Source organism: Accipiter gentilis, chromosome 1 (genome assembly GCF_929443795.1).
Source record: "Accipiter gentilis chromosome 1, bAccGen1.1, whole genome shotgun sequence".
Classification (NCBI taxonomy): Eukaryota; Metazoa; Chordata; class Aves; order Accipitriformes; family Accipitridae; genus Astur; species Astur gentilis.
The window spans coordinates 45,864,072-45,878,630 of record NC_064880.1 but is presented as its reverse complement, the minus strand read 5'-3'; the positions used below and the strand labels follow the sequence as shown (position 1 = coordinate 45,878,630).

Genomic DNA, 14,559 nt, shown 5'->3' with positions numbered 1-14,559 from the left:
ATACTGCAACCAATTCACAGGTTTCCCCCATTCTAGTACTCTGTGTCGTGTCAGCAAAATGCTCAGTATATCTTGGTAATTAGCAAATATTTACATCAAATATATTAAAAACTGAGTACAAATCTTCCTGTCTAGACTGTGTTCCCAAAAGCCTTACTGTTGTTTTTTGTTTTGGTTTTGGGTTTTCTGTAATTTTCAAATCTTTTACTAACTATAGCTTAGTCTGCCATGGTGGAGTTTCGGAACTTAAACTGAAATAGACTCATTATTAATTGCGTAGTTTAAAGATCATGACCAGGTCAAATGAGATCTTTATTTACTCTTAACTGTAGGTTTACATTTCCTTTAAAAGCAACTTGCAGATATAAATACATACTGTAAAATGATACCACTGGATTAGCACCATGACCTCTATTGTTGCTAAAAAGAAATGCATCAACAAAAATCTCAATATAATTTCCGTTGTTAGGGATACGGTGGCTACATTACATCAATGATCCTGAAATCCAGTGAACGGCTCTTCAAGTGTGGAGCTGTGGTGGCACCAATTACAGATATGAAGTTGTATGGTGAGTATTCCCTGCCCTACACCTGTGAGATAGTCTATTCAAAATATCTTTTATTCATGGAGCTACTATTCATTTTAACTATGGGGAGATAATGTAACCACATCAACAAGATTTCACCCCACTGTCTCCTTCTCTCCTTTAAACGAAAGGGCAGCTAACGCTGCGGGGGTTTGCCAAAACACACAACAGATACAATATTAACACCACTGATTTTTGCAAAGGAGTTGTGTTTCCCATTTTCCACTGAAATTCAGTCAGGTACCCCATTTCCTAAGAATCCTTTAGGTATATCAGCCTGAATCAAGACTTATAATACAAGTGAATCTTCTAAGGTTAGTGGTGAATTCTTTATGGTATTGTGTCATCATTCAGTCACAGGATATTTGGTTCTGTATGTGAAGTTTTGGGCACAGGCTATGGACCATGGACTGTGATACACAGGAAATCAGGTTATTTTAATGGTCTGTTAGTCTTTTCTTTGGTTTTTGGTTTTTTGGTTTGCTTTGGTTTGGGGTTTGGGGTTTTTGTGGGTTGTTTGTTGTTGTTGTTGTTTGGGGTTTGGGTTTGGTTAGGTTTTTTTAAAACATTTAAAAGTGGTTTTAAATGGTACATTTAAACAGTACGTACTGGTTTTAAATTAACATCTCTTTGATGATTTTGTGGCTTAAACAGCTTCTCCTGACTCTAGGTCAGAAGTGATGAATTTTAAAATAGAAATAATTTTGATGAGTTCACAAGTTTTTGTTTTTACTTTCACAGCATCAGCTTTTTCAGAAAGATACCTTGGTATTCCATCAAAAGAGGAAAATACCTACCAGGTAATCTAGCATAAACAAGAAACTTAAAATTACTGTTTTACTCTTAAAATGCAATTCAGTTCCAACTTTGTGTGTGTTTGTTTACTAGGCATCCAGCGTATTACACAATCTTCATGGTTTAAAAGAAGCAAATTTGCTAATAGTTCATGGGACAGCTGATGGTAAGTATTTACAGATTCAATTACATTTTGAGTCAGAGGTTCCACAGGCAGGTATTCAAAGACTGATTAGGCATACACCTAGCAAGTACATTTTTAGGTTCATTATCCCTTTGATAGGATTTCTTATTTTATTTCAGTTGTCACTTCTAACTCTAAGCTGATCATGCTTTTCTTTGCTGAGTATTTGTACCTTTTAGGTGCTGTTAGTTCTCATTTGTTTAACTCTTGTGGACCACTGAGTTGCTAGTGAAAGGTATTATATGAATTATTAATAGAACAACATACATTTTTAATGGTATTTTAAATTAATAGAGATTCTGCAATTGAAGAAAGAATTATCAGTAGAGTTGGTGAAGTAGAGCACCAAATGGGAAGTTAAAGTTTTCAGCTAATTAATTACAAGGTAGTGCCAAAGCATCTGAAGCTGAAGCTGTAAGGAACCTTTTAATAGTACCAATACTTTTAGCAGTACTTTAAGACAGAGAATGAGTAAAACAGAGGAAGTTCTAGCACTTCAAATGGAATCATAAGATGTGTCAATCAAGAGAGAATTTGTAATTGCAGATTTAAATTTAACCGCAGTATATTTTTCCCAACTTTCTTAACTGATGCAGGCCTAAAAAATGAGGTTTGATGCAGGCACAAGTTACAGTGCTGCAACAAGCTCTTCCAAACAGCTTCACATGCATACTTCTTTCCCTGGTGAATGTGGGCTCATACCAGGCTTCTTGGTCTGGAGGCGTAAATACCTCACACTGACAGTGGCTGAGGTGAGAGTGCCCACACGCGCGCTTGGGCACCCACCAGCCCGTCATCCTGGCCTAACTCGTCAAACCCACGTTATGGATCCGAAGTGCAGAGGGCTGCAAACACTGCCCCGTGTTTCTTCCCGGAGCAGGAGGGAGAGGGACAGAGAAGATACACTGGGCAGGCGTGAGGGTCTCGGACTTTGCTGGCTGTAAAAGGCGGAAGCAATTTCTACTCCTCTGAACACGGTGCTAGAGGGAATTGGAACTCTGATGGATGTCTGAGCGATGCGGTGGGTTCAAGACTAGGACTCTGATTGCTTGCTGCCCTTGCTTAATATCACATCTAGTGACACCGCCCAGACCACTCGCAGCCTGAGCTCTGCAGCGTTAGGTCGTGGTAATAAAGTTGCCCGTTTTTACCACAGGAAGATTAAGTTACTGATATGTTGCAGAAAGTCCATTACCTAAAGAAGTGTGGGCTGTAATAACCCTGTGCAAGCAGTAGAAAATCCCATGTGCTTTCCTCTAACACAATTATAAATTGTCATGATGTTCAAACAGACCGGTTTTACACACCTCTAAACTATCACAGTGTGGGTAAATCACGGGTGGAGAGAGGGGTCCTCACGGAGTGCCTGGAAAGCCTGCCTTCCCTTGGGGCTTCCAGCTCCTTCTCCAGAACCTCCGCTGTTACACCCTGCGTGGCTCTTACCGGTGGGGCTGTGCACTTCTGACGAGCGAGATGGTCAGCTTCAGATCTGGTAATTACAGAGGTTGGAAATGTTTTCAGTCAAAGCTGTTTGACAGATGAGGATTTCATAGTAGCATAGCTTTTTCTAATAATACCCAAATGTTGTTGTCTTGCAGCTAAAGTCCACTTCCAACATTCAGCAGAACTAATTAAACATCTAATAAAAGCTGGAGTTAATTACACTATGCAGGTATGTGCGGCTGTGACATTTCCTATAAACCTAGTTCAACATTTAACCTCATATTGGTATTTCTTCCCTGAGAAGGACCCTGCCTACCACAATGCACCCGTATTACCTCAATTTGCAGTCAGAACTCAGTTTAATCCCATTTTCTTCACTGTTACTATGGATGTCAAGAACCATATCTTCTTGTCGTTCTTCTGGGCTCTTTCTCCTCTCTCTCATCTTTCTGTTTTCCACCTGTTTATCTTACAATGCTGTGCAAGGTGCTTTAGAGTCTATATGCACTCTTTGTAATATGGAGATATCACTACTTTAGTCCCTTTTTACCTAAAAAAGTATTGGGTCACATGAAACTAATTTCTCCTTATTTTCAACGTTTAAATTTATTAAAAGGCAGCTAAAAGGCGAGAGTGCTGTTCCCCCTCTCCATAGCTGTTTGGAGGATGAGGGTGCCGTGAGGGACAGGCTGGGGACAGCACGACAGGGCGTGCTGCTCTCGTAGACACTTGCACAGGACCCAGCGCGGAGCACGTGGATGTTGCTGGCCAAGGGTTCCGACTGCATTAAACCTTCTTAAATATCTTAGACGATGTGGTTTGGGGTCACTCCTCCAGTTATCTCTGAGGTTACACGTTGCAAACCTCAACCTCGCTGAACCGCAGGTGAACCTGTAGTTTCCACTGAAGCGTGTGCGCTGACATCGGGGAGGAGGCGGTAGCAAGGGGGTTAGCGTTACTTCTGAAGGGAAAAGGACTTTTTGTGTGAAATCTGAGTGGGGTAGGATCCCTTCCAGCTGTCCCTGTGATTTCAGCTGAGGTGATGGGAAGGCCGGTGGAGAGAGGAAGAAGCAGGAATGACAGAGGTCTCTCAGAAGAGCCCCGTTGAACCGTTCTCGTGCAACCTTGTGATAACCTGAGTTTGAGGAAGCAGCTGAAGCTTTTTGCCTCAGGCCACCGTTGTCCTAAACCTTGTGGCCTGGATTTCTTCATTCAGCCTGCAGATTTTTGTTCAGCCTCGCTTGGGAGAAATTTCCAGTGGAATTTGAGTTAAGAAATAAAAATGCCCACATCCATCCTAGGAGAGAGAGATGATGGGCTTTAGATAAGACAGGAAGATAGTTAAAAATGTGAATAAAAAGGGTTTTCGCTGAACACTTTAGAAGCTGGGATATTGAGAGGTCCCTAAAAGCATGAGGTAATTAATCCTCGTTGACGTTAATGGGATTTGGATGCCTAGACACTATTGAAAATGCCAGCTAAGTAAACTGTTGTAAGCTCAATGACTGGGAAAATAAATTTTTTCCCTTCTGCAGATCCCACTGCAGTGGTTGTTTGATGTAAGTTCAAATTCCAAGAGAATGAGTTTTACTTTGAGTTTTATTAGCTTTCCTTGATGCCATAAAACTAATGTTATCATCCTGTTGTCATCTAAACATTTTGAAGACTGGAGAAAGAAAATTAGAGCCCTAAATATTTGAAAAGCCTTTAAAAAACTATTTACTTTTGTCCTTTCTCCTCTGCTAGATCTACCCGGATGAAGGTCATAACATTGCTTCTGAGAAAAGCAAATATCACCTTTACAGCACAATCCTTGGGTTTTTTAGTGCTTGTTTAAAGGAGGAGACACCAATTTTACCACAGGAACCTGAAGAGGATGAATAAGGAAGCCTGTTTGTGTAGTACTGAAGGGGACTTACTTTGCGGCTCAATAAAACCTTAAATAAAAGTGACTGTGAGATTGCAGATTCTGCAGAAGCTCAAGGGCAGCTAAAGGATATCACAGTGGAACAGCACATTTACAGACAATGAGCTAATAAACTGGAATTCAACTACAAAGTCCAAACATATTACCAAGGGACAAAACCTTTACCTTTGTGGAAGGTCAACAGTTGGTTACAGTTTCCTGGAAGAACTTAGTTTTGCATAAGTGTAGGGTTAGTGCATGTTTGTTATGTTAAGCCTCACTGTTGGTTCTGTAAGTGGTTGCTCGTTTTTTAATTTAAATGCACATCTTTATTCATCTTTGCATAATGCACAACCTATCATAAGTATTATGGCCACTAATATTTTAAAAGGTGAGCTGCAATCTAACACTTTACTGTAACGTTACAATAAGTGCAATTCTTTCGCTGTCTATTACACATAAGAAACCACAGAGATAATAAAGGGCACGATATTTTCTCTAGTTTCTGCTCAAAGGGGATATATTGTCTAGTGCATCATATAACATTGATACTGAAAATGATTTTCCCGCCCCCCCCAATTTCAGCATTTACTATTGTTACTGTACCTACTAGTAACCAATAAGGGACTTTTTGGTAGTGTACTCTTGGTCTTTATGTATATACCCAGGACTCCCTAAGCAGAAAATCTTTCTCAGCTTGGAGAATTTTTTTCAAGACGTAATTAACAGCTGTATTTAAAACAATATCTGCAATTGAAATCTTTCCCCAGTCCAAAATGTATCTATTGTTTCCTTAAAATATGTTTGAGTTGTGTTTTGGTATTGTTTATAGTAGTTAATAGTTTGCTGGTTACACTCTAATTTTAGAATATGCTACTTTGTCACATGTAAATTAGATACATAAATATTAAATTATAGTTTCAGATAAAGAAAATTTATTAACAATGTATAATGCCACTGAGTAATACTTTAATCCTCAAATGAAGACATATTTTGTATAGCGCATCTTCCTTTTCTTCCATCTGGTCTCAGATGTAATTCTAGTATTCATCAAGGTGGCCACGTAGCTGGAACACACCATTAGTTTTTATTCCAGGGCTGCTCGTTAAGTCTCTTGCAACAGGATTTAGCTTCAACAGCACGACAAAGAAATGAAATGTTTTTCATTCAAGGCAAAGGAAGCTCCTGACAAGTTAAATTTTATTATTTATTCAGAGGGCGAGCCCCTCATACATCCATTTATTTGCCAAGGTGAATTACAGCAATAGAAATTGAAACTATGAAATAAACAAGGCAGCCAGTTTGGGTTTGCAGAATATTAACTCTGATCACTGAAATCAAGTACAATGTTGACTTAATTTGAGATATCTTCCTGAAGGTATGTGAAAACTCTTGACAGATGTTGTGCCGCTTACATGAGAATGGTTGTATTTTTTTTCTTTCTGGATATATTCCAAATACTTTCCTACCCAATTAAGGTTTAATTTCTTCCAAGATTAAAAAGAAAGTAATTTTTTGAAGGTAACTATACTATTTAAGATGCAAAGTTCTGCATATTTTATGGAGAATGAGAATTGTTTTTCATGTAATCAAAAATCACCTAAAGCTTTTTAGTCATTAGTTTTTTCTGGAGTATTTTCTTTCACAGTTAGCATTTTTTTATGATGCAGATAAGTAATTTGTCTGAAAGGGGCAGTTTTATGGAACACTGCAAAGTCTCTGTCTTTTAATGTTTAGTATTTATCTTGTTTTATTAGCAATGTTTAACTATTTTTCAATTATTTTAATACAATTTTAATGTGCAATGATATCTTGTTTGGGTCCCGGTGTCGCCACAAAGTATGGCTTTGCTTTGTGGTATTTATAGTCCATGTGGAGTGCATATGTATAGTATTAGGTACGGTATATATGTATGGAGGCTACTATGTGCACTACAGTAAGACCATACAAAACAACAAAAAAAGTAAGAGAATTCAAACAAGGTTTTGCAAATCCTGTTTTCTATAGAGGAGCAACATTTTGAAGTCTTCTATTGGCTGGGACTTCTAGATTGTGATTTTATAAATTACACCCATTACTTAATAAAAGCTCACCTGACAATACCGATGCTTTTCCTAACCAAACATGGTAAATGAGGTCCTAATCCAGTTGAATTCAATGGGACATTTTTCCCGATTTGAGCCAAATGCAGACGAAGAAACCACAGGCTGGGCGCACGCGTTGAGCGTACCGCATAGACTCGGCGTGCCGAGGCTACGTGGAAAGGTGAATTCTTCTCAGTAGGCGCTGGCTGTTTCTCTGCAAGACAGCCACGATATGCTCATATTTACTACCTTTCACATGTATAGCCTTTAGTTACCTGCAAAAGAAAACAAGGCTTGTGTCTCAGCAACAGCATTATGCATGTGCTCAGGAAATACGTTATCCCAGATCAGACTGGGAACCCACACCCAGTCTTCTCCTTTCCCCGTTCAACTCACTGTTTCAGGCCCCCATTCCCTACTCTTTCTATCCCAGCATCTCGCCTCCAATTTTGATCAACTTACCTGAATATGAAGGTGGCATGAGGACATGGCTTCTGTAAGAGTGCTTTTGCCAGGACTGGTGTGTTTAAAAAGCGTGTTACCTGAAATGTGGGTTATCTGTGTGGAAATGTGGTACGCTTTTAATGTTTTTCATATTTCTCACACTGTCCTACGTATACAGGTATTTTTACATAAATGTATATATGAGGGTGAGCATCAGACCCAGATTAATTGGTCTTTCTGAATTTTTTATGTATGAGTTAAATTCAGATACTGCAAAAGTATTTGCAGATGCAGCCTCTGATTCTAGTTAAGACTAAAGAATTTGGTGTACAGGGTATCTCTATACTCTTGCTAACTTGTTCAAATATTTCTTCCCCTTACAGCACAACTGAATATTGTTATCTATCAGGTGCTACATACATAACTAATGGCAATCACTCCTTAATTGGTCTCTGTGATCTACAGTATTGATCAAGAGTTAGTACGCCTTGGACAGAAATGGCATGAAAAACATAGGGGGTTTGTAACTTATCCATTGTGAAGCACTGTGATGACATTTTAGGTCTGAAAAATGACTGTTTGATTCAGTTGTCCTTAAAATATGACACTTACTAGACTAGACCCATTAATTTCTGGAAAGCTAGGGAATCAGCACATCCATTTACTGCTTGCTAGAGCTTATCTCTACCTTCTTGATTTCCTCTCTCCTTTTTCTGCTATTAGGACTTGCAAAATCTATGAAACCTGTAGGTCATATTGAAATTTCAATTATATTACAAAATCGGGAGTAACTGCATGTCAATTGGAATATTTTTTCCCAGATTGTTGAGTACAAAGAAAGGCTGATTATTTTTAAATTCTTTTTTTTAATCTTTTTGCAGTGAGGACAGAATTATTTATGACCTGGTTTGATCAACGTCTGCTATGATTTGCTATAACCAAGTGCTCATTGTTCCTATGGTTTTGGCATATGTAGATCTACCCGTGTCTGAAAATGAAGATGATTGCCTCTGTTCTCTCAGTTCTGGCACTTAGTTTGAGTATGGAGTCAGTTAGGTTCATTTAGTTGAGAAATTGTGCCTTTTAAGGCAGAAGAGCCGTATTTGATCTGAAGCCAAAGATTCTCCATGGCAACTTGGGAGCGTTGAGTGTTGGCTCCTTTAATGAAATGCGGAGGGTACAAGGTGTAACCTAGTATCCCTCCTTGCAGGTTTGTTAGATGTTACTGAAGAAACTGAAGCAAAAGGAAGACTGGCCCAAAGAGACTGAATACCAGTTTCTTTTGCACAGCCTAAAAACACATAGGCAAGGTGCAGTGGTCGTAGAGTTTTATATTTACTTCAAGTTAACTCCTGCTGTCGAGTCAGTTGCCTCTGGGGAAGGAAGAAGCTCACTGGTATTGATTACTGGTGCATCTTCTGCAAAACATCTTTCAGTACCGTTCAGATCCCTTCTCTTTTTCCTTTGAACAATTTCAAGAGTGCTTCAGAGAATGGGGAGCTCGTGGGATGTGGCTAAAGAGAGTCACAACTTCCAAGGTGCCTGGAGCTTTGAAAAGAAAAGAAAGGATTTAGTTAAACTTCTATCTGTTGCATTTCATACATGAAAGTCGAGAAGGAACCTGGCTTCAAGGAGGGAGGTGGATGACAAGTGTTGGTGGTTCAGTCACCAGGGAGGTAACACAACATGCTTCCTACAAACCTAGTACCAAAATGTGCAGCGGTAAGTAAAAGAAATGCCTGTTTTCCAATGCCTGAAAATTACAGTGCTGGTAGATGAAGTGGATTGGGTATTTGGATAGAATTAAGGAAATTAAACCACCTGAGTGTATGCAGTCCAAAGTTTCCATTAAACTTGGGACTAGACTTCTTGCCTGTATAATTAGTTTAGAAATCCAATATCCTGCCTTTACATAAGTCTAACTCAACAACAACAAAATTGATTTAATAATGGCTATACCCCATGAGGACACAAATAATATGTACAATTCTTTTTAATTAAAATATCCCATGAAGTGCTAACAGCCCATTTTTAGATTTCATGACCAAAGGAAAAAAAAAAAACAACTTCTGATTGATAAAACCAGCAGCGGGAATATAATTGGAAGGAAGATACTCAGGAGATACTTCCCCAAGGAAAGTGATTAGAAAAATGTTTTCCGCTAAAACGTATTTTGTGTCATAAGTGAGCTCAGAGCACAGCTGTCGGGGGTGCTTCTAAGAGAATTTAGATGTTGACGTGCAGGTGATGTCCAGAGGGCTCAGGTAGGGCGCAGGTAACCGTACTTGCAGGCGGTCCCGTCCTCCGCCCAGCGCAGAGCCTTTGCAGCTCTCTGCCGAGGAGGGTTTTACGCCGAGTTTAGTCTGTCAAAGTCCCTGCTGGATCCAGAACGCTGGAACGGGAGCACAATCGATGCGCAAAGACAGGGAACTGTTACCTCAGGAATAAGAAAAGTCTGTTATAAAATGACTAAGCAGGGCGGTTGTCTTGCTGTTCTCGTTAGTCAGAGGTGAGGGTGGGGAGCTTGAGCCGGGCACTTGGTGATCCACTCAAACGCACTCCAGCTGAGCGGCCAGCTGGCAGGAATTACAGCTCCGGCAGTGTCTGTAAATGCTCTAACATCACTGTGAAAAAGAGGAAAGAGAATAGATGCATGGACAGAATGTTTCGTCTCTGGTAATATTGCAGAAGAGTTGCTTTATAAAATAAGCAGATCCTTCTAAAATCTTTGAACAGAGCAGAACAAGCCTGAAGAAGTGCACCAGTTTGTCCCAGCAGCGGCACCTGTCAGCCTTTTCCCGGCATATACATTTGACAAATAAACTAATGTCTAGGATCCATTCTTCAGAAGGTTTTCAGCACCATTAGGAGAGAGGTAAGAAAGAAGAGTATTGTGAGGAGACAAGCAAAGAGGTGTTTTATTGCAGTATGTTGCTCTATCCAGAGTTTTCGCTCTAAAATAAAGTGGTTTAGCGTGTACCACAAAACCCGGTAACCTTAGAGACAAATGTACCCAACTCGTGATTCAATAAACTTTAAACTAATGCAGGAGAGCCAGAACGTTCAGTTATTTTCACAACAAAAGAATGATTAATTACATGGTTTCTTACGGATTTTTAGTCCTGTGTTTAATTTATATCCTACATTTCAGATAGTCATTATAAGATCGGAATTGTTAAATATAATTCCACATTTGAAATAAGCAGTTACGGTGAAATCTTCTGTTTTGCAAAACACTGCAAATTGTTACATTTAAAGCTATTTACATTGTCAAGTTAACTGTTCTTCTTTTTGGGTTGTACTAGACAGTACATATGTTGGACTGATGGGTTGACATTTTTTTAATTGGAATGGAAATTGTACTGAACTTGGACAGGGGGACTTAACTGTTTTTGTAAGAAATGCTTGTGGAAATACAGTGACTCTGAATACCAGTGAAATATTTGAAGGAGGTTTTGTAGAAACATCATATGAAAAATACACATTACCCGAGGAAGCTGAGGGCCACAAATGAAGGAACAAGTACGATCATTTGGCAGTGTAATTGGAATTAAGCAAGACAAAAGAAAAGGAAGTGTCGAAAATTGATTTAGGCAGAACTATCAGGCTTAAAAAGAGCACAGTGAGTGTATCAAATTTTGTAGCTTTGCTTTGCCCTGCATTTTTGGGTTCAAGAACTTGTTTCTGAGATGGGGCTGGAAGCAAGATTGTGGTCAGATTTTTCCAACAAGGACTTGAGTGACTATCGGTACATTTTCTTTACTAAAAAAAATAAAATAAAATCAAAGCCCAGAGTGTAAGCTAAGAGCTTAGCAATAACAAATTGGAAGAGCAGGAGATTCAGCTAATCGCAATGAGCGGCACAGTGCTTCATGAAGAAGCCTCACCACAGTAGGAAAACAGAGCAAGGTGCTATTTACCCTGAGTGAAGAAATTGAAATGTGGTTCATAAACAGCATTAGGACAAGACTCTTCTCTGTCTTAATATGATGTAATGAGAATAGGATGAGCAGGTTTAATTCCGTTGGTATATTCATTAATTATAGCAGAGACTAAACTTGTGGGGCCGAGTGCCAAATGCGTCCGGTGCAATGTAGATGCACAACATAACACCTGACGACTACATCAGGGTTTTCTCTTAATGGTTGACTTGCTTTCCCGTGCCACTAGAGAAGAAGGAGTTGAAGAGCACCCATGGGGAGGGGGAGCAGCAGCCCAAAGGCCTCTTTGGGAAAGCAGGGAGAGAAAGGGAGCTGCGTGGTTGAAAGGAGAGCCTCCTCCTCTGCTTGCCCTCCTTGGGGAAGAGGGAATCTTTCAAGGGAAGGGCTTGGGGTGGTATTTGAGGTTGGAGGAAGCTGGTTCTCAGATCTCCTCTTGTGCCGCTGCGGGGCTGTTCTGGAGAGGGTGGGTGATGAAATCCTGCTCTTCGGGGGAGAAAGGAGGGAGTGGAGGTTTCTGAAGTGGGCCTGGGGATGTGCTCGTGACCCTGAAGTGTAAGGGAAGTGGGTGGTGGTGCTTGATTTTGAGAGTCCTTCCCTTCACTCACCGTGTACTTGGCAGGGCAAGAAACCTTGGTGGAAACCACACAGGACCAGCGCTTCTCTGCCCTGCGTTGTGAGCCAGCTGGAGGCAGACTTGTCCTGGTTTCAGCTGGGATAGAGTTAACTGTCTTCCTAGTAGCTGGTACAGTGCTATGTTTTGAGTTCAGTATGAGAAGAACGTTGATAACACTGATGTTTTCAGTTGTTGCTCAGTAGTGTTTAGACTAAAGTCAAGGATTTTTCAGCTTCTCATGCCCAGCCAGGGCACAAGAAGTTGGCACAGGACACAGCCAGGGCAGCTGACCCAAACTGGCCAACGGTGTATTCCAGACCATGGGACGTCCCATCTAGTTTAGGAACTGGGAAGTGGGGGAGGGGAATCGCCGCTCGGGGACTGGCGGGGTGTCGGTCGGCGGGTGGTGAGCAATTGCACTGCGCATCATTTGTACATTCCAATCCTTTTATTGCTGCTGTTGTCATTTTATTAGTGTTATCATTATCATTATTAGTTTCTTCTTTTCTGTTCTATTAAACTGTTCTTATCTCAACCCAGGAGTTTTACTTCTTTTTTTCCAATTTTCTCCCCTATCCCACTGGATGGGGGGGAGTGAGTGAGCGGCTGCGTGGTGCTTAGTTGCTGGCTGGGGTTAAACCACGACAAGAGTGCTGCGAGGGAGCTACTGCTTGTCTAACCATGGATGGGTTACAATTTTTTTCCTCGTTCTTAATACTCTTTTATGTTTTCAGTAATTACGTTTTTTCTCTGAGTCTTAAGACGCATCACAACTTCACACGTATCAGACTAGTTCTACGTTTTAACTGGATCAGTGTGTATGTGAAAGCAAGTAATAGCAATTTAAAATGCAATAGGTGGGGTGGTGAAACTCTACAAATGCAGAAATCTGTGTAAAGTAGAACAGGATGTCCGCTACCCAGTATATGAACAAATAGGGCTGATTGGAAGGAGGAAGCTTAGAAATTGCCAGGAAAGAAAATTTCGACTCTTCCTTTTATTCAAAACAGGACAAAACTGAAGGAGGGAATGAAATAAAGGCAGGAAACCTCGAAGTCTGATTTAAATAAGATTTTAAACACCAAAAAATGAAGTTAAAATGAAAATGCTCCTGAAAAAAAGGGGATTATGGGTTGTTTCTACCCCCCACCCCCCCAACACTTGTTTTAAAACAGGGAGAGACCAGCAATCTGCTGTCAAGCTGGTCTATGACAAATCCAACCTGCTATTCTTTGGCAAAGTATCAAAGAAGTGCTTTGGTGAGGCAGGAAGCAGAGTCCTTAAATGCAAGCTGTCATGGTAGGACTAAGAAATAGTGATTTCTCAGTGAGGGACCTTCATGTGGAGTATCTGAAAAGTTCAAAACCTCAAAAACCCTACTCGGAGGGTAGTAAAAGAGAGTTACAGCTGAACTGAGCCATCCCTGAACAGAAGGCTTCCCCTTCCTCTCTTTTAAAAAAAAGCTTTGATTGGGATATTTGACAACTAAATCTCTGTTCAAACATACGGACTTAAATTGTGACTCAGGATTGCTCATGGAAGATATTTCCAGGTTGTTACTATTCTACAGTTAACTCTTAATACTATTGTGCCCACCAAAAGTGGGTAATGGGCAGAGGCAGCAGATATTTTGGCTTTTGGTATCTAACAGGGATGCGTTGCAGCCTTGGGTGCCACCCCCTGCGTGTTACTGGTGGTACCCGCAACCGATGACACGCAGTGCTGGAGACCACGCTTAAGATTTTTGAATTAGTTCTTAGATTTTTCCCTCTGTATAACCGTTATACAGAAGCATTCTGGGTCTGGTGGTGAGAGGGGGGTATGGCAGGGAAGGTCCGTGCTGTGGTCTTCTGTTGAGGTGAGCAGATCACTTAAATGCTGGCTGAAGCTCCTCCTTTCTCCTCTAGAAAAGCTGCTACCAGGCTCAGAAGGATATGCTGCAATAGGCAGTTCAATAATTTATATAAGCAGTTTTTGAAATACGGTGATGGCAAGGCAGAGAAATGTGCGGTGCATCTTTTACACGCGATTCTTAAGACAGCAGAGCCATCTGAGCTAAACGTGTGTTTTGGAAAAACGGCTTCCATGTTTAAATGGCATACAGTACTTTGACTAGAAACATTGCTGTGGCTAAGTCCCATAAATATAGTGCATTTAGAAATGTTTCAGGTTTATAAATGATAACTTTTCTGTTAGGGATTTTTTTCCTGTCGTATTCAAAGTCTGTGTACATACCATTATAGCTAGACTCTCCATCTTCCCAAAGAAACCCTACTGCTGCTCTGCTCAAAATCTTGTTTAAGCGCAAGGAGGAAACACCTCACATACAAAGACGAGAACTTTTTGTTGGTATACCAGTAATACACACGTCCTCGTGATCCCGACACTTCCTAAGCGTTTGGGACTGTGGCATCCTCACCTGGGTACAGCCAGAGCTAGAGCAAAACTTGCCTGCAGGGACGATGTCCGGGGGGAAGAGGGGATGCGATTTTCGATGGGGGGGCTGGAGCTGGATTTGCTGGTGGTGCCAGGCGCAGGGAGCTGAGGGGGGGTCAGGCTCTC

At 40.7% G+C, this 14,559-nt stretch overlaps 1 protein-coding gene across 3 annotated transcripts in view; it reads left to right on the top strand.

Moving 5' to 3' along the window:
- The window catches only part of DPP10 (dipeptidyl peptidase like 10), an 882,866-nt gene that overhangs the window by 557,380 nt on the left and 310,927 nt on the right, over positions 1–14,559 (top strand). For 2 of the 3 annotated variants that reach the window (XM_049813537.1, XM_049813518.1), the window contains exons 22-27: positions 470–569; positions 1,329–1,387; positions 1,476–1,548; positions 3,165–3,238; positions 4,756–9,737; positions 9,787–12,432. In XM_049813537.1, coding sequence (XP_049669494.1) covers positions 470–569; positions 1,329–1,387; positions 1,476–1,548; positions 3,165–3,238; positions 4,756–4,893 — 444 coding nt within the window. In that variant the 3' untranslated portion in view covers positions 4,894–9,737; positions 9,787–12,432. Of the gene's footprint in view, positions 1–469; positions 570–1,328; positions 1,388–1,475; positions 1,549–3,164; positions 3,239–4,755; positions 9,738–9,786; positions 12,433–14,559 lie in introns of those variants that run through there. The other variant, XM_049813528.1, reaches the window with a different exon arrangement.